The sequence below is a fragment of the Chamaea fasciata genome, unplaced genomic scaffold, assembly GCF_029207755.1.
Source record: "Chamaea fasciata isolate MVZ Bird 193981 ecotype frontalis unplaced genomic scaffold, bChaFas1.0.hap1 SCAF_8, whole genome shotgun sequence".
Taxonomy (NCBI): domain Eukaryota; kingdom Metazoa; phylum Chordata; class Aves; order Passeriformes; family Sylviidae; genus Chamaea; species Chamaea fasciata.
In genome coordinates, this window is record NW_027094093.1 from 17,185,567 (window position 1) to 17,205,142 (window position 19,576).

A 19,576-nucleotide genomic window follows, 5' to 3' on the forward strand; every position below is an offset into this window, starting at 1 on the left:
CAAAGTCCCAGAATGTAATGTTGCAAGAAGAGCTAAAATTCAAGCTACATTACAGAACGGACTTGTAATTCTGAAGCAACTGATGCAGCTATTTTCTCGCCACCATAAAGATATCCTTGTGCACATTCCCACCCTAATTCTGGCCACTCCCAAGAGCAAGTATTTATTAAGGTAGTAAACCAAGAATTCTGGAGAGAACAAAACAAGACACAGAGGAGAGAGGCACAAACCTCCAAACAAAGTGTGAAGAATGCTTTGGGGAAATGGAAAAGCTTTCTGCCTTTTAAAGTTGTGACCTCACAGTCCTATGTAATACCCACAGAGCCAGGAGCCCAAGCATGTCAGAACTCTGCCCACCAGGATGACCAGAGTTGCCTACTGCTCTAAGTTATGTACTGCTCAACCCTAAAATGGGAATGTCAATACACATTCAAGAAACTGGATCATCTATTCAAAACAGTGGAGCAGTTGTTGAGAAATGAGGCAAGGAAATAAAAGACCATCACATCCTCCAGTTGAGAACCATAGCATGTAATCAATCATACGCCATTTGAATGTAAGGGAAGGCGAAAATAATAATCAGTACCAATTTACTGTTAATGGTAGCATTAAGGTAACAGTTCATCACATTTTTTGTATCCATTACATTTCTTGTTAATGTCTGATTAAAAATCTGTTTCTAAATATCAGTTAGAACCTTGCATTCTATGCAAATAGCCATCTCTAAACAAAATTTACGCTCTAACCATGTAAATTATTTTTTAAAGCAATAATATCTACAAATAGCAATGCATGGATCAAGCATAAATATGTCACTGGCTTAAGCAAGGCTTTGCATCTTTGCCTTCAGAATTCAAACTAAAAAAATGCACAATTTTCTAACTATCATTCCTTTTGGATACTCATGAAGTATTAACTTTATGGAAGTCACACAGAATGCAAAGCTTAAAACACTGTACACAGTTCAGTGAAGGTCACTGCCTCTAACATTAAGGCATAGAGCCTATCAGAGTGATACTAGTGTGGGCATGAGAAAGCAACTAATCACATTTAAGTGTCATGAAAAAATGTTTTATGTTTTATTGTAGCAGCTATTGGTTTTACACCCCATCATTAAAGTTTTGCCCTGGAGTAAAAATTCTTAAGGTAGAAGTACATTTACATCTTTAAATAAAAAGAAACTAAGATAGTGTCTGCAGTACTACAACCTAAGCATTTATAATAATTTATCTAATATACATTTCTTCAAGTCCACTGAAGTCTTGCAGGAGCAAATAGAATGAGGAAATTAAGAATGTTATTACTATATTTTAGCAAACTTATCAGTTCTGGCCTCTGAGATACTCACAGAAGTAACTAAGTGACAAAGTTACAATGATCTTGTAAATGTTCCAGCCAAAAAGTGAAAACATCCCTTTTACATGCCCAAAAGGGTACAGAGAGCTTCAATTGCATGAGCCCATTCCTACTGAAACGTATTGCCTAATCCTCTTCTGACTGAAATGTCAGATTTATAACTAATTCTTGGATTCCAGCCTAAACTGGAAGTCGCCTATTTTACACACAAGCACATGGCTGAAATATTTCTGGACCACAAAAAATCAAGCAAACTTTTCCTTATCCAACAAAAGAGGTAGGTACATTTCAAGAAATTCAGATTCTAATTCCAGTATGATTCTGGCACTAAGCTATACGCAGCCATGGAAATACAGAGACATAATACACACACACCCCCCAGCTTCCTGGCACACAATCTAAAACCACACTGCTGCTAAGGCGTGACATATCCATGCTATAAACTAAAATACAAGTAGAAGAGTCTTTGTATCTTTTTTGCCCTTTTCAGCTTAAATCTTACTTCCACAATCTATTGATCACATATATATTTCCATGAACTATATCTGCTGACACTAATTTTATTAGTGATGATATGAAGTCTTTATCCCACAGTCCTAGTACACAAGAGCAGACACCCATCTTGAGGGAAGGAAAGAACAAGGGTAGTTTAAAGCCTTTCATTCACTCATTCACAGTTTAGTTGTGCTCTAATGTCTGTTTCTGATGAGTAAATGAAACAAGGACAAACAGCCAAATGAAAATCTCAGCCTTCATTATGAGTACACCCTAAACTCCAAATTTCAGCAGTTTTAAGAAAATGAATAATACACCCTGCACCTGGCACCTGACTGTCTCCAGAGAGAGGTCACAATTCTGACCATGTTTGGATGAGGTAGACACATGCTCCCAAGCCTTGAACCGAAGTCTTCAGTTCTTTGTGTGCAAAGCAGATCAAAGGTAACTGATTTCACTAATTCTATACAGACCGGATTTTAAAACTTTCAGTTTCACATTAAGATTCACCCATATCCTAGAAAATAAATAAACAATTTCTGCAGTATGCATTCAGGAGTGCGTGCAGATCGTGCTCAGCAATACCAGAGGTACAAATACCTGTGCAATACTCTGGAAATCAAATAATTAAATACCTATTCACTATCTGTCCCATACCTTACAATTTCTACTCCAAGATGTCAGAATATGGAACATTTATTTCTGATGAAGCAAGAAGTTTAAATACACACTGCTACCTAAGAGGTCCAGGTTCATAAGGTACCACCTAAATCCAAGTACAAGCTCCCATGCTGCCTTCAATTAGTTCTAAGGTGCAAACATGCAGCTAAGGGAGACCAGAGCCCTGCTGGGCAAGAGAGGAGGAGGAATCACTAAAGGGCTGTCACATGTCTCCACCAGACAAGAAAGTGTGTAATATCTTTAATGTGTGGCAATGACTCTTGCCTTATGAATGTAGGTGAAGACATAATTTGTAGAATAATAGGCACTAATATTATACGCTGCTTCAGTTCTGTCATATTTCCAATCCATCAAGTTGATTAATGCTATAATAACTCCTCACAAACTTATCATTTGTGCACTAATGAAGTCAAATCCAGTTTATCCTTCGGCAACTATAATCTTCTGGTGCGTAGATGTTCATTTCCCTGCTAACCACGGCTACTGTGGCACCCGGTATATAAAGAGAAAATTAACAAATGTGATGTCAATTCAACTTCAGAAGCTTTCAACACAGAATCACATTTATGTGTTAGATCCTACGCAACAGACATTTTTATCATTAGCTGCTCACAGGATGAAATAACTGCCTGGAAGCATGCCTTACAGGAATAGCTTCTCTACATTTCTTAGGAATAAGGAACTATTTCGTTCTTCCTTCTGCCTCCATAATCAGAGGAATTACTATTGTGTGGTTTTCAATGGGTCTGTCTCTCTCAGGCTTGCAGTCTTTAGTAAAAATTGTTTTCCCACCCTACTGAAACTTTTCCCATGATTAACAAATTCAAATGTTTAGTCTTTCATGTGGATTGTCTGCTGTTCAGGACAATCAAATCTCATACTATTGTCTTCCCCTACTTTTCCTCTACCACACTGCTTGTTGATTAAAACAATAATGCCAGTTATAGGAAACAGCTTATGGGAAACAATCTGTGGGGTTATTCCCCTCGTCCACTGCCCCCCCCCCCCTTCCCTTAACATTGTCTGAAAAGGGCTTGAGTTCAAAAGTAACAGGGAAATGAGAATTAAAAGGACATGGACACAGAAAACATCACTACACAATTCAGAATTCAGCAGACATAGCACCCCAACAAGTGGGGAAGTCAAACAGCAAGCAAAGCTACACCAAATCTTCTTTGGTTTTGTGGATGACTAAAAATGCATGAAAATTTCACTAAGCTCAATGTATTTGTTAGTCTAAGTGTTTTACTTATTAACAGTTTAGCATAGAAAATGCTAAAGATTTCAAAGTGATAACAGGCTTCTTGGTTGTCAAATTAGAAGAAAATTCTGTGAACTGGCGTGTTGCATGTTCCCAGTGGTTTTAAGTACTCAGGTTTGTAACTATTGAAACAGATACCTAACTCCTCACCTGTCGTAACAGAGAATGACAGAAAAAACATAATTTTTCCTCTTAAAAAGAAATCTCCCAAAGCACAGAATGAGTCATGACAGTCACATCAAATTCTTTGCCACTAGAGGTGTATTGCATTAGGTGCACTTCTCAAACTTTCACACTGTGTGAAAGGTTTTACTTGAGCAATATGAAGACCAGAGAGAGACATTCAAATAGCAATCTGATTTCAATGTTTCCAGATGTTTCAGACTAACATTTCAATAGCATGACTTTATTTACCCAAATACTTTTGGGACAGTAAGAGAAAAGAACACATACATGCTGTGAGACATACTCAAGAGCACTGAACCCCACTATGAGCAGGGGAACAGCAGCTCACCTGAAGCCTACACATCTCAGCTCCAACTAAAGTTCTCAAAACAGGACATGCCACACTTGCACATTGGTGAATTTAATTCAAAGAATGAGAGGCTTCACTAACATTTCCCCAGTGAAGTCTGTTCAAGACGTTCTGTAGTGCCTCAGCACTACCAATTCCTTGTCTAGGCTGTTCAGAATCTATTTATGAGTGCACAACACTTGGTTTCAGCTTCTACACTCTGAATTACTGGGAAACTCTTCATCCTGTGCCAGTGCTGCCAGGATGTACAGGGGAAACAAACATTTTACCCACCTTCCCTAAGCAGCTTCATGATGATGAAAGAGGTGTAATGAAATACATGGTTTACAGTTATGCCTTTAATCCTCTTACTTAAAAAATAAGTCTCTGACTGTGAAAATGAGAAGACAAAATACTTTGCATGTTAAATTGTGGAATATGCTAAACAACAATTTAGCCACTTCAGTGGTCTAGTATGAATAGCCAGTTTCAGCAGTAGGGTAGGCAGTGTGACTTGCCCTGTAGCCTGCCACTAGTGTGGCTCGCTGGCAAGTTGTGGCATTCTTGAATACCAGCCAGAAAAAAGCCAGAGACCTCTGGATCCAAGCATCAAGATGTTCCCTCCTGAATGAGAAATGAAGTCATCAAATGAAAAGCATCTTAGGAAAACACTCAACTTGAAATTAGGCTGTTCCCAGCTCTCAGCAATACCAAAGAATTCTGTTGGGACAAGAGTATTTTTGGAAGGCAATGCAAATAGAAATTTTTTTCTGTTACAAAAGTAGCCTATGCCTAATAGGAATCAAGGCTACTAAATAGTAAATCAAGGTAATTTCTGCCCAAAATCTCCTCTAAACTAAAATTTACTATATTCTCAGTTTGCCACCGATTTATTCCTTCATACCCTCTGTTTCTGTAAAGGCAGTATTCAGTTGACCAACAATCTCTTCCATGCAGTTCACTGTGTGCTGTTGTGTAGGCAAGGCTAGGACCTGGCCTGGGAATATTTGACCTTCTTTGACACAGCAATTTCATGAAATGTTATGAAGTCGCTATGGATCATATAAAAAATAAAGACTGCTCCTTCTCTAAAATCACCACATTTGCATGGATCACTTTCCTTTTTGTTACATTTTTCTTAAACAACTTGATATTAAACTTACATTAAAAAGGAGGAAAGCTAAAATATCTGTATTTACCAGTTTGGTTCACATGGCACTAAAGGCCTGCTAAAAGAGCCAAGAGGCAATATATCCTCTATTAAAAACAAGCAAACAAAAATACTTGGCATTAATCTGAATCACTGATTGCAGTGTTACAGCTGGTGAGATTAACTTACACATTATTTTCACACAGCTTCCTTTAGCCTCTCCCTAGGTACAGATTTGATTAAAATATAATGAGGATTCTGCAAACTGCTTTTTCACAAGAGTAAACACTAAAAAGAAATTCAGTCTTACATCCGGGCAACATCTATATCCAACAATATTCCTTACAAGTCTCTGAAGGTCATGAAGCAAACACCACAACAATCAGCAGGAAAAGTCACCCCTTTTGGTTTCCAAAGACTGGTGATATGGTGGGGACCTGCTGCTCAGTATCAAAGAATCACAGAATATTTTGAGTTGGAAGGGACCACAATGTCCTAAACGTAGTAACCAAAAGAAAAACACATGGAAAGCTCTTCCCCAGACTGCAGAAGGAAGGAGGATTTTAAGGCACTTGATGTTAAACTGCATGAAAGAAGCAGTCCATACTCTTTTGACACAAATCTGTTTTTTCAATCAGCAATACATTGTTTAGAAAGAAAATGCCAGGAACTGATGTGTTTCTAGTATTCAGGAAATAAGTGGAGGGGTACATTTTGACTAATACACTGAAGCTGTAGCCACTTTGGAACTAAAGCAGTTAAATGTCTCTATCTCATACATTAAGAGTGATCAATAAAGGAAGTATGAGAAAGTTGTGAATTAGCTTCCTTAAGACCCACCAGTTCAACCTACCCACACTGAGTACACATCAATTTCATGTAATTGCCTGATCCTGTAAACTAAAAAGGGCCAAGGAAAAATGAAAGCATCAGCAACTCCGTGGCTCTGCTGATGAAGGACGAAAACATGTTTCATAGTGCCTTGCCAAATGAAAACCAACTTTCACACTAGTTAAACACTATGCATTAAATCATGTATCAAACAATTATATCATTTGCTTAAATCTGTCCCTGGCCTCCTTTGTAGAGATATGACAATTCAGATAAAACATGACTGTTCAGTAATTATTGATTGAGCAGACAGTCAGTGTAAAGACTCAATCTCAGCAGCAATTCTCAAACTTGAGTTTCCTGTAGCTATGAGAGTCAGCATGCAACATTACTGCAGCAGCCATTTAACATGACATAATCTGCTTCTTCACCCTCCAAGAAAGCTATTAATTGCATGTATTTAAACATTAGTCCAATTCTGTTACTGTCTTTGAGTTGACTCTCAAGAATGTACACATCTGTGGTTCAATTCTCTAGGGTGCTTAGCACTCTTGCTGCTAGGGCAGGCCACAGGAGGGAGATCCTGTCAGGAGACAAGGCCAAAAAAATCTCAACAAAATCAAATCCATAAATAAAAGTTGTTCCCAAATCAACATCTGGATTTCTTCAGAAAAAATCAGAGAGCGTGCCAGCTAAATGATCCCAAAAGATTTATTTGTAAAGTCCTGACAAGCTGGAGTTATTTTACTTTTTTCTGATATTCAGCATAAATGCTCCATCTCGAAGAAGCTCTGTAATTCTTAAAATCAGCTTTTTATAGATCTCTAAATGAATCCCTTCCCTTTGTGCTACTTAACTCCCTTGCTACTCTTTGGCCCTGACCCAAGAAGTCAAAATTCAAGCACAGGAGCTGGCTGTGAAGAGCAGGACAGTGGAGGTATGATACTCATTAATGCCTTATTGGACTGGGACATTTCTTAGCCATGATATCTACATTTGTAGATACGTACATTTTTAAAGCAATCCTTTGAAAGCTCTCTTAGATTGAGACCCCTCTTTTCTGTGGTAGTCTGAATTCTTCCTCCCCTAAGGATGCTTGTCAGGCTTCTATAGAGCGCCCCAAGAAATTCCCTGCTTTCTCATCCACAGCACCCCTGCTCTGATCCCCAAGAGAGATCCTACACATCTGTCCCAGCAGACAGGACCTCAGTATCCCATCCCTGCTCCAGAAGCTGCTTCCCATACACAATTCCAGCTCACCCAGCCCTGGCCCCTCTGGCCTTTCATTAAGGCTCCCTTTCACTGTCTCATCCCCTATCCTGCCCACAGCCCTAAGCACAGCCTTGCAAAGGTGCAAGATGAGCTGAGATCTCTGGGCAGGAGAGCTCTGTAGGGCAGAAATGCAGCAGTTAGCACTGGTGCAGCCAGCTAAGGGCAGCTGCCAGCAAGGAGGAAGATGCTGCTTCAGGGCTCTGAGCCTTTAAGTCCGCCCAAACCAGACTGTGGTATTTGCCACAGCACCTCTCACACCCTCCCTCACCTCTGGGAAACTCTGCAGACTCCCTGCTTCAAAACCTGAAAACATTTATCCAGCTCTCTTAATCATACCCTCACAGTCTCCCTCATTTCTTTTCCAAGGCTTTCAGTGAGAACACTCCAATGCATCCAGAGATTCTCCAACATGGCATTCAAATGCAAAAAGAAACACACATGCAATTGAGCTTTGAAAGTTCTTGCTAGGAATGCAAATGTTACATTGGCTTCACTGTCATTATACCACAGCTAGAAGGCAGAACTGTTAAAAATTCCCATCTCTCAGCATTTTTACTTCCTAATTCACGAGGTACAAACCAATTTTTTTAGTTGAGTTCCCATCCTCTCCAATGAGACTTTTCCTGCATTCTTTGCAGCTTCATTGGAATTTTTTCCTTTCATGTTTTCAATACTTCCTGAGCATTTCATAGGTTTTATTGCTACATAAAATTTCTTCCAGTTTGCATTAAAACATCCATGTTCATATGCTATGTCATCTTCTTAATAACTAGAGACCAGAATTTAGGGCAATAATAATACCAAAAAATTGAGACCATGGTGTGTACTTTCTGTCCTCACCATGGCTTGCATGCAGATGCAGTTTCTCACTAACTTTCAAGAGACAGCTGAAAATGCCCAGAAGCCTACAACATGTGATGCTGGTTCAACTAGAGCAAAGAACAGCAACCAAGCTCTTCCATTTAATTCTTGTTTTGAAAAAAAAAACCAAGACTCACCTGGTCCAAACCTACAGGAACAGATCAGGTTAATGCCTGAGGACAGTCAGAGAACAGAGCATCCAAGGACCAAGGAGTGAGAAAGAGAAGTAAAATCTGATTCCTCTCCTCCAAAGTCATTCTCATGATTTGCTATTTTTTTTTCTATGACCTCTTGAGCTGAGGCTCCAAAACAGCACTCCCATCCAAACCACTTGTCATGGTTTCATCAGCCAATGAACATTTACTTGTAATTCAAACTGGACAACATCAAAATGGGTGCTATATTTGGTTTACTAATCTTGTTACCGTTATTTCTAGAGCAATCTCATTTCTGGAATGAGAAAAGAAGACATCACTTTAGCAGAAAACATGTAACAATAAAATGCTGATTAGAGAAAGACTGCTTAGTCTTAATGGAGACAGAAACAATTACAGAAGCATGCTCTATTATAAACTGTAATTATGCTGCTGCTTAAAAACAAGAAATAACAGTATTTCAAAATGAATTATGTACTATACTACGACAACTGTGAAAGTAATGTTTTCCCCAACCTAAAGAAATAGATTGCATAAGCAATCCACTCAAAGGATTGGTCCAAATCAAGTCATGAAACATGTCTGAGCATAAACTGGCAGGAGCAACAAAAGAAACTTGCTCATTGAAACTGAACAGGAGTTAAAAGGCATTCCTCTCAGCTTGATTACCAAATGAAAAGCACACACGTAAAAAACACTGAAAGATAAAATCATGCAGCCTGACAAATTTGGTATTTTCAAATGAACTCAAATTTTTCATTACAAGAACCTCTGCAGCAGGCTTAAATAATCTCTGCTGCCAACAATCTATTTCAAGCAAGAATAACTATTCTTTTTCACCTTACACATGGAGGAAGTGCTAACACTTACCTATGTGCATTTCGATGCCCAAAATGCACACTTAGTTTAAATATCATGTCTTTATGTGTGGGAACATTTTAGGTGGTCAGGTTTTGCTCCCCATGAATTTTTTCTCAGCCAGATTGAGGCTTGACTCAATACATAAAACATGCATGTCAAAGATTTATTTGTACTCTGGCATGCCACACGATGAACATAAAAGACCTCAAGGCAGAAGGGCACCTGCTTTTCACACTGCACTCATTCCCCTTAGTATTAAAATCAGGCTAAGACCCTTGGACATTACAGCAATAAACAGAAGTAGTTTTCCAGAGATCAATGGACAAACAACAATTATTATTTTCTCTCTTTTGATCACTGACCTAAAACTAATGTATTTGGGGGGGAAAAAAATAAAGCATATTGAGTAATTTAGTAATCAATTAAATGTATTTTCAACACTCATTTAGAGATTCCTTTAGCTGTTAGCTTCTCAAAACTACTAGAGTTAGAAAGATTAATGTTGTAGACCACTTGAAAGCTGGCACTCTAATTCTTCTTACAGTATAAACATTCATTTCCTATCCTGTTAATATGTGATTGATGCTGAGCTACTCTAAATAAATTCTCCCCCCTGTTATTCAATTAATATTTTCTACAGTTTAGAAATGGATGATTTAAACTGTGACACTTCTTTTTCATGAATGCTTGCAACTCATGGAGCTATGGAAATACTTGTTTATTACTCCTTGGGACACAGTATTAACCTCTTTATATTTCTGAACGAGCAAATGGCTGAATGCCACTGTTGCAAGCATTACACTCCACATAGGTTGCTCAGTCACCACTTTGTATTTAATCATTAATGCATTAGAGCAGCAGCTGTGCCCACCATGTCAGGTGAATGCATGTTGCTCAGAGAGATGCTGAATTACTGCAGCACTGCAAGTGAACTGATGGGCACAGAAGCACTGAGGCTGGCAGGCACTTCTGGGATGTCTACAGGAAGGCACAGCAAGCTGCCCACAGCCACTCTGCCCCAGGGATGGGGATTCCACTGCTGGAGTGACCACCCTGCTCAACTGCACTGAGCAACCTGCTCCAGTGTCAAATGGTCCTCATGCCGAAAAAAAAAGCTTTTCTTACATTCAGATGGTGTTTTCTGTGTTCCAGTTTGTGCTGAGACGGTGAAAGTCAATGCACAAGGCACAGGCAAGCTGAAGATAGATAGCAGTTTAAAATAATATATTCAAATACGTACACAAAAATTTGGTGTGTAAAAGAAAGTTACGATCCTCTTCTCTACTAAACCCCTCTCCTCAGCTTTTAAAACATTTCTAGAAAACAAATTATGCTGAGCTGATTGTCTTAAATACTTGTATGTAAGTACCCATGCATTACAGCTGTTATATTTTAAGACCAGCAGCAGCTCATTGCAACTGCTATGACAAAGGGACATCTTCATGAACAGGACCCCCAATGAAAAGCCAATGAAATTTCATTTTTAGAAACACAGAAAAAAATCTCAGTCATTCACAACCACAGATATGGGATAAGATGCTATTAAAACAAGTGTCACTGTTAAGCAGTATTCTTTCCTTGCAGATACACCATTTTTCTTCCTCAAAAATATTCCTAGATTTGGGGGATATGTATATCTTACTAGTACCAGAATGAAATACTCCCTTTGTCTCAGGAAATCCAGATGTGTGGTGGGTATTGGCCAAGAGCCTGGTTAACCCTCTTTTAATTTGAAAAAACTTTTGTATGAACAAATTTTGCCATCACTTACTTTCAGTCTGAACCTGGTGCTTAATGCAGACAAGCTACAAAGGTCATGACCCGCTGGCAAAGGTATCTTTTATTCTTAAGGCAGGTAACTGCTTTTGAAATCATGAAACGACAGCTTTTTGAACAAGAGAGCAATGAGATGCCTACAAACAGTATAGTCTTAAGTTTGTATTTTTAATTCCAGAAAAAATAAGTATTAGCAAGCTGTCACTAGAATATTCATAAAGGTTACAGAGCAGGCAGGAGAATCAAGACCTACTCATGTATGTCATTATCCTTGTACTTCACAATATAAATAAAATATACTAAAGAGATCACAAAGGCAAGGAAATAGCACCATATTCTCCACATCCCAGAGATCCACGGCACTGGCCCTCAGCACATAAGCATGGCTTATGTATTAGCAACTGTCAACTCAAGAGGCCAGCACAACTTTCAGGCTTCTCTGTGGGTACCTCTACAGACCCAGACTGAAGACCCACCACCTTCACATGACCTACAAGTCAGGGTACATTCATAATAAGAGAATCCAGCTCGGATTCTTACGCTGAGGCCTCTACCAAGTGGCAGAAGACACAGCTCCTGAGACAAAACTCCAGCATCCTCCTCAACAGGTCAGTATTACTCAACATGTTGTTCCCTTGCGGAATTTATTGTCTGGGAGTTTGCACTGCAGCAAAAAAAATCAAGAACAGGGAATAAGAAGAAACGAGAAACTGACCAAGGCATTTATTTTAAGCATGCAACACTTAACTGTGTTTTGAACTTCCTAGCCAGGCATTATCTTCGGCTCCTGTTTTGGTTGTTTCCTTAGTAGCATACTATTATCACCCTTTGCTCAATAACTCCCCAGTGAAGCGCACTCCTGTTTCCTCTCAAGGTCACGTCCAGCGGAGCGGGCGCAGCAGCGGCGGCCCCGGGAGCACCGGCAGGTAGCAAAGGTGCCGCGGGGACACGGGGGACGTGGCACCACGCCGCACCCAGCGGGCCTCAAGGCCAGCTGCCACAATTATGAACATGACGCGGTTTTTCGGACTGAAGAAAATTAAGCGGTTTCAAAGAAGAAGTTATTAACTGAAAGTAACGACCCGCCGCGGCACAGCCGGGGTCAGGGAGCCCATGGAGGAGGGGACTGGCGGCCGCGCACGGCCGTGCTCCTGAGGAGCTGTGCGGAGTGACGTGCCCCCGTGCTCCGGGGCCGGGATCCGCACGGCACCGCGGTCCCCTCAGCCCACCACAGCCCCCTGGCCGCGGCCCCATCCCGAGGGGTCACCCCGGCGACTGAGGCCACGGGAGCAGGGCGCCGCCGCCGCCCTCACGCCGCGGCTCGGAGCGCGGCGCCCGGCACGTCCCCGGCGTCCCGCCCGCCCCCGCCGCTCACCGGCCAGCTGAGTCACGAAGGCCTCGGCCACCAGCGACATGTCGCGGAGGGCGCGCGGGCCGAGGGCACGCACAGGAACTGGGCGCCGCGCCGCCGGCGGGGCAGCGACTGCATCCGGGGCCGGGGCGGGGCCCGCGGCTCCCCCGCCCGCGGGGCGCAGCGCCGGGGCTGCCGGGCCGGGGCTGCCGGGCCGGGGCGCTCCGGGGCGAGTTTCCGAGCACCCTGGCCTGGGAGCGACGGTCACTCCCCTCCGTTATCCCAGCCTGAGGGCAAGCCCCCAGGAAGGCCCAGCGGGACACTGGCCGCTCAGCCTCTGCGCCCTTAGCTTTGACATAGGAACTCCGAAATGCTTCCCGGAGCGTCTCGGGGACAATAGGTTAGAACTGAAGGGTGCAGCTGCCTTTTCTTCGTCCGAAGATGGGATTCTTAATTCCAGAAGACAAACTCTGCTTTTTGGAATGTACACCTTGCCTTTAAGCGACGATAAATTTCTTTCTTAATTCTATAATGTAAAGACTTAAGTGTTGGAAAATGCTGTAAAATTACATACATACCAGTATGTTGATTGCAGAGAAGATAAAAGATGTGTGAATTACTTGTTCCATCATCTTGCAGTCCGTCTTGATCCTCATTTCTTTAACCACACTTTAATTAGAATTAGAATATCTCGTTTTATCAAGTATGACTCACTCTACTGTGAAGAACAGATAGCACATTTCAGTCTTGTAAGATCTTAAATATTTTATGTACAGAAGACATGGGATATAAACATGTATTAATGTTTGTAGAGTATGTGAAACTCCTCTGGTGTCACTGCTGAATCATTCTTCAGATGTATATATTGAATATATTCTTCACATGATAGTGGGAGCATGCTATTAGAGCAGTAGCAAAAGCAGGATTTCCAGTAGATACATCGGAACAATGAACTGAGGACTTAAAACAGTGGTGTGGAAGACAACTGATTATTTTTAAATGCTGATGAAAGCTTCGTTTCTAATTGCAGCTGTAAGTTGGATAGCATTGAAATTACAGAAACTCTGAGCAGTGTTGAGAAGCTGAGTGGCTTTGTATTAAGAGATTGCGAGGGTCTAAATTAAGCTGGTTTGTGCTATTTGAGTCCTTTCATCAGCAGCAGTACTTAGAAGGCTGAAAACACAAGCCATGGGGAAAAAGGCCGAGCTTGAACTAGGGATAAGCTAGGCCAAATCCATATATTAGCAGCCAATTAAAAAATAATGTTTCTTTGTAGATCGCAGTTTGATACAAAGAAGTCATCTGCAGAAATGGAGCTGGGCGATGCAAACGAAATCAGGGAACAAAAATCGGGGAGTAATCTAGCAAGTATGAACAAATAAATATCAAAAGAAATCTGCTGACAAATCCGAACAATTAGCCAGAACAGGAGGAAAACTGAGTGGTGTTCAGGCCATGCCTCCAACAAGTGGCAGAACACAGACGCTCAGGCTTCTGTCTCTGGGACAGGAGATGGGGGCAGTAGATTTGTTTCTGCATTCCCAGTCCTCCTCCCTGCTCCCACTGAAAGGACTGCTTTAGCAGAGTACCTTGTAGGAAATCCTCCAGGAAGATCTACAGGGACAATAGATGGGAGCAATGAAACTGACTGCACCTTCAGCTTTATTCAATACGCTGCTCTCCTCCAGCTTTTCAAGGAAATGCATCATCCTCATGAGCCTGGCTTCCTGCACGGTCTGCATGTGAATGTTTCTTCAGATGGCCTCACCATTAACAAACTTCTTTCTGGCAATTCTTGCTCCATGCCATGGAAAGCGGCCTAGCTTCCATAGATTTTAAAGGCTTCACATCAGATCTCAGGGTGCTGGTCCCTCTGATTTCGGTGCAGAGAAGGATGCACTTTCAGATGGGTTTTCAAGGGAAACTAAAAGCAGAATTACACTGTCCCTTGGGCTTTGCATTTCAGAAGGTCAGCCCTTAATGAGGGGCGCTTACATGGGCACAGCAAAAAGATGGAGTTCAGTTTTCTCATAGCCCATCTCTCCACTGGGCTGCCTTTACCCTGTGAGGTATTAATTGCTAGGATTAAACTGTCCACAAGTGAAACAGGACTAGGACACATATACATACATTGCATTTTAAATAGAATGGAACTTGGATAGGATTAATATTCTGCCTAGGAAAAAGCAACTGTTCTTAATATTATTTAGACAACTTTTAACTTCTCTTTTTCTCTGTTAATATTTTACAAAATGTATGGCTAACAATAGTGCATACCTTTATCTGCAGTATGAGTCCTTTGCAGGTACACTTGTTAGGAATATTTTACAAAAAGAATTGTGAGATGACAATGAAAGACTTTTGGTCTTGAGCATTTTTTCAAGCTGTTTCCTTTGTAACACTATTGTTGGCCATTCAAATTGCAGTCTAGCTAGCCATATGGATGACAGTAGATAAGATTAAACAAATCACCAGAAAATGAAGGCATTTAAATTAGTTTCTCCAAAACTGAGAACACTGCTAGGTGTCACATGCAGTTCATTATGGGCTAAGTCCAGTTTGAAGTGGATACGAGAGTATTCTATCAGCCCAACACTCATAGCAAATATTCCTCTTCAGAGAACTCTTGAGGTGGTAGAGGACACAGCAGAGTTGATCTGTGTTGCAGTATAACCTTTCTTCATCCCAAGACAACAAGCTCAGGCCACATGCTGCTCAACAGACCTCATCAGAGCACTTTCTCAATGCACAACTGGGGATGTCTGCCCAAAACACTGCTCTGCATTTCCACAGAGCAGGTCTCTAACAAGCCAGGCCTTTCCAAGGCACAGGAGGAGTGCTGACATTCATAGATTCAATTAGCAATGGTTCTGTCAAAGAGAACTGTGCAGAAATTTTGCATATGGGTGAAGTATCTGAAGACTGCTTGTGTGGTACAGCTGGAGTTTTGAGAAAAGGCCAAGCAGTAGAAAGACATAGGGGAAAAAACCAGCACTGAAATGCCTTCTCCTTGCCTGGCCCACAGCCAGGCTGTCCCTCTGGTGTAACTTGGGGCATCCTGGGGGCTGTTCAGCATTATGCTGCCTGTCAGTGTGTTTAAAGAGCTATTATGGCTGCTGGAAATCTCTACAATGAAGGAAGACTTGAGTAAGTCCTTCCCTGCCAATGCATCCAGTGCCAGGCAGCAGCAGGAGGGCGTTTTTAGCATGACTTCATGCCAGAGGTTCTCTGTACACTAAACAGTCTGGCAGAGTACACAGACCAACACAAACAGATGAATCTGAACTAGCATGGTCAAATGGATCTAATAGGACATTTGGTATACTTTTAAGGCAGGTGTTTGCCTATCAGCTATTTCATGCAATCCACTGTTGAGTATGAGGCATGGTGCCAAAACTACTCAAGCATGAGCCAAGTTGCAAATTTTTCAGTTACACACACAGTTCTGTGAGTTTAGTGAGGAGATACCATTTTATATGGAACCTAATTCAAAACTGAGGCCAAACTCACCCCTTTAGCTCCAATGCACTTCCTTGGGAAATTGGCGTGTATGTTTTATGGTAGTGTCCCTGATGGAGTAAGAAATAAAGTTGGGTTTATGAAAGTTCATGTGTACCTTACAATAGATTTTCATACTAATAAAATGAATTGTGTGCTGCTGACAGTATTCTCTTATTTTCATAATCAGGTAGGCTCAAAAGGGTGTAATTGTTGTGTAAACAAGATAAGGTATGATTTCTAGGAACATATGTCTATAAAAATGCAATAGTCAGAGTATTAACATTAATCACTTCACACTTAAGGAAGATACTGCATACTTAATTGACAAACTAAATAATCTGGATGCATTTTCCAGCAACCTACATGAAGATAGAAAGGGTTTATTAGAGTTTTAAGAGATACAAGAATAGCATTTCTGAAAGCAAACAGGGAATCACAAACTGTATGAAAGCCATTAAATTAATCATTTTCTTCTCCTTTTCTGCATTCTTTTATTCAGCAGGGTGAGATTTTCAGGGGTGCCAGGCCTACTTTAGCACATCTGTCATCCCTGCAGCTGCACTGAGCAGACATCAAAGCAGCTGTGCAGAAACCCAAACGTCACTATTTTATTCACTGAAGGTGTTACCAGCCCCCAGGGTCTTGCATATCCCTGTCATTTCCAACAGCTGCTGAGGAAGCTTGAGCTCTGTGCTCTGAAATAGCTAAGATCTTGAAGTCAGACCTTTATCCTTCCAGCTTTGCCTGGCACTTTCCCAGGAGGGGTCTGCAGGTGGGCAGGGCACAGCCTCTACAGCCCATCCCAGTGCTCTCAGCCCAGGGCATCAGGCACCTCCACGGGGATAGGGACATCAGCTCATAGGTCAGAGTCCAAATGAGCAGGAGCCATGGGTAGGCAAAGGGGGCAATGACCTGGACTGAGCTTTGAATAGATCCTCCAGGCCACCGGAGGGGAGGGTGCCCCAGCTGGGGCCCAGGACCATGACAGTGTCTCAGCTGCCCATGGAGCTTATTTCTCCATGCACGTAATGGATTTAGAGCAACAGGTTTCACACAGCGTATGCTTTATTGGATCAGGATCTGGCTTTTAAACAAAATCTCAGATCAGAGGGACCTGCAAGCAGGAGCTTCCAGAAGGGAGACAACAGCTGTGTCCTGGTTTCCCTGCCTATGCTACTGCACAGTCCATGCTGCCTTCCTCTACTCTTCCTACCAAACTCTGCCTTTGGTTTCCTTGGATCCAACCTGTGTTGACAGGCTGCTTCCATACTTGTCTATCATTTTTTAGTCCCTAGTTGACCAGCCACCAACAAGTCTGTTTTTTTAAAGCATGGATCTGGACTGCATTGTCAAAATGGCACAAATGTCAAAGCAGCAATCATGAATCCAGCTTGCAGTAGCAATGTCTGTAAAAATTAATCCTGATATTTGTGTAGCTCACACTGTAGCAAAATCCAGATCCATCTTGTTAATGAAAATAAGAATAATGATTCCCAGTTTGACTCTAGGCACTGGTTAGGCAAGTCTACTCAAACTCTACAGATGTTATCTGGAAAATTAGGGAGCTGCAATTTAATTCAGTTTCTGGACAAGCATGGTAAATACTGAGGAGGTTTATTAATTCATCAAAGCTCCTTGTGAGAGGCTCTGAATCCTTTTCTGGAGGCCAGCATAGAAAGAAAGCATTTTCTCCTTCTTCCTGTAGAAATGATCAAAACTGCCTACCCTGCATGGAGGGAAGAGGCAGCTGTGATGAACTATTTATCTGCAACACACTGTAAGAGGGATGTGCTGTGAATTATTGTAGAGGTGGGCAGGAAATGGTTGCCTTGTCCCAAAAGATTTTTGCGATTAAGAATGTGTTGCTATTCCACACCAGGATAAAACCAAAACCCTTTACAAGATCTAAGAAAGGGAGAGGGACCAAAACTCACCTACAAACCCCTCTCATCAGTCATATGTGTAGAACTCACAGAACACCTGAGAAGAAAGTTTGGTAGAGAATTCATCAGATCCAAGCTATCCCATTCAATCTCCACATCCCTGAGGAGTGCTTTAGGAAGACCAACATGCAGGAGCAGGGACATGAGCCTTGATCTTGTGTGAATGCTGTCTCTGCTGAGCCAGGATGGGGCTTAGGTCTTGGCTTTTCGTGCTGTTCATTTCACCTCAGCAAAAGAGTTGTGACCGGTTCTGCCTGAATACTTAGTTCTCGTAGAAGCAACCCATTGTTTGTACTGACTTTTCCATTTTTACAGCTAAATGCTGCAGAGCTGAATGATCTTTTATAGAATTTTTACCTCTAGATGGGAAATCTCCTCTTTTAAAAAGCTTATAGGGAAGTGACTTCATTTTCTGAATCATTTCCCCCATGTATCTCATCAATAATAGTAGGTTTTCTTTGGTGGGGTTGGGTTGTTGGTTTTTTTCCCCAACACCTCCAGTTTAGACACATAGCCTGATCATCAGAGTGCCATTCTATATTTTTAAGGAAGGCTGTGAACTGATTCAGTAGATGCAATATAGCAGAAACCTCAGAAGTTGAATCTGTTCCATCTAAAATCATTGCCTTGTTCCATAAAAGGAACAAGAAAAGCTTTGCCATATCGTCATTACAGCTGTAGAAGTTCATACTTGACATAGTTTCTCCCCAGGGTACAACTGTGGTAAGGAAAAAAAAATTATGCTGACTGAAATAACTTGAATGTATATGCATTAAAAACACATGGTCTTTTTGGTTGTAGGTATGAGTTGGTGAGGCTGGGTACCTCCTGAGATTTGTGAGAAGATGTGGCAGAACAGATGGATCTTTTTCCTGGCACCAGGAGAAGGATGTGAGAAAAGCACCAGGTGTTTTCTTTGGTCTTTGTAGAGACAGAGCAAGCAGAAATAAAAAGATATGCAGCAATGATTTCAGAACAATTTTGCAAATAAGAGGCACTTTTAATTTTTTTGAACACTGGGACATGGAAAAGGAATGCCTGATTGAGAAATATTTTGAGCCACATGAGCCATATTCAGTTTACATAAGTGTGCAGAGAGCACAGGCTAGCTAAATTTCAACTCAATCCAGCTAGATTCCAGCCTAGTCCAGCTAACAGCCATGTTACACAGCATGTGTGATGTTCCAAATCCCTTTCTTCCTCTCAGTTCCCTGGAGGCTGGCAAAAGTTACAAGAGTAATGTTGCTAGGATCTGAAAGTCTTCTTAGTCAGATGTTTAGAACTGAATGTGTTTAGTTAAATTAATGCTGCTATAGAAGACTTAGAGTGATGAGTCAGATGGCCAGTCTGCCTGAACTGTCAGCAGAGTTGGATGCAAAGAGGACCAATGCAGAACAAGCCCTGAGACCGACAAATCCAGCAAATGTGGGAGATTGATGACACTGCTTTTACATCATGTGGCCACTGGTGAGGCTCAGGCTGCAGCTGATGAAGACTTTTGGACAAAAATTGTAGGCTGGCAGTGACCACAGATCTGGGTATCCCTGTCTGGATGTGACTGACACCAA

The 19,576-nt window shown here is 41.5% G+C and overlaps 1 protein-coding gene across 1 annotated transcript in view; it reads right to left on the bottom strand.

Moving 5' to 3' along the window:
- Nucleotides 1-12,693, bottom strand: part of MTX2 (metaxin 2) — a 31,697-nt gene extending 19,004 nt beyond the window's left edge. Inside the window, exon 1 of the mRNA XM_066189873.1 lies at nt 12,589-12,693. Coding sequence (XP_066045970.1) covers nt 12,589-12,628 — 40 coding nt within the window. The 5' untranslated portion in view covers nt 12,629-12,693. The remainder of the gene's footprint in view (nt 1-12,588) is intronic.
- Between the last annotated feature and the right edge of the window lie 6,883 nt (nt 12,694-19,576).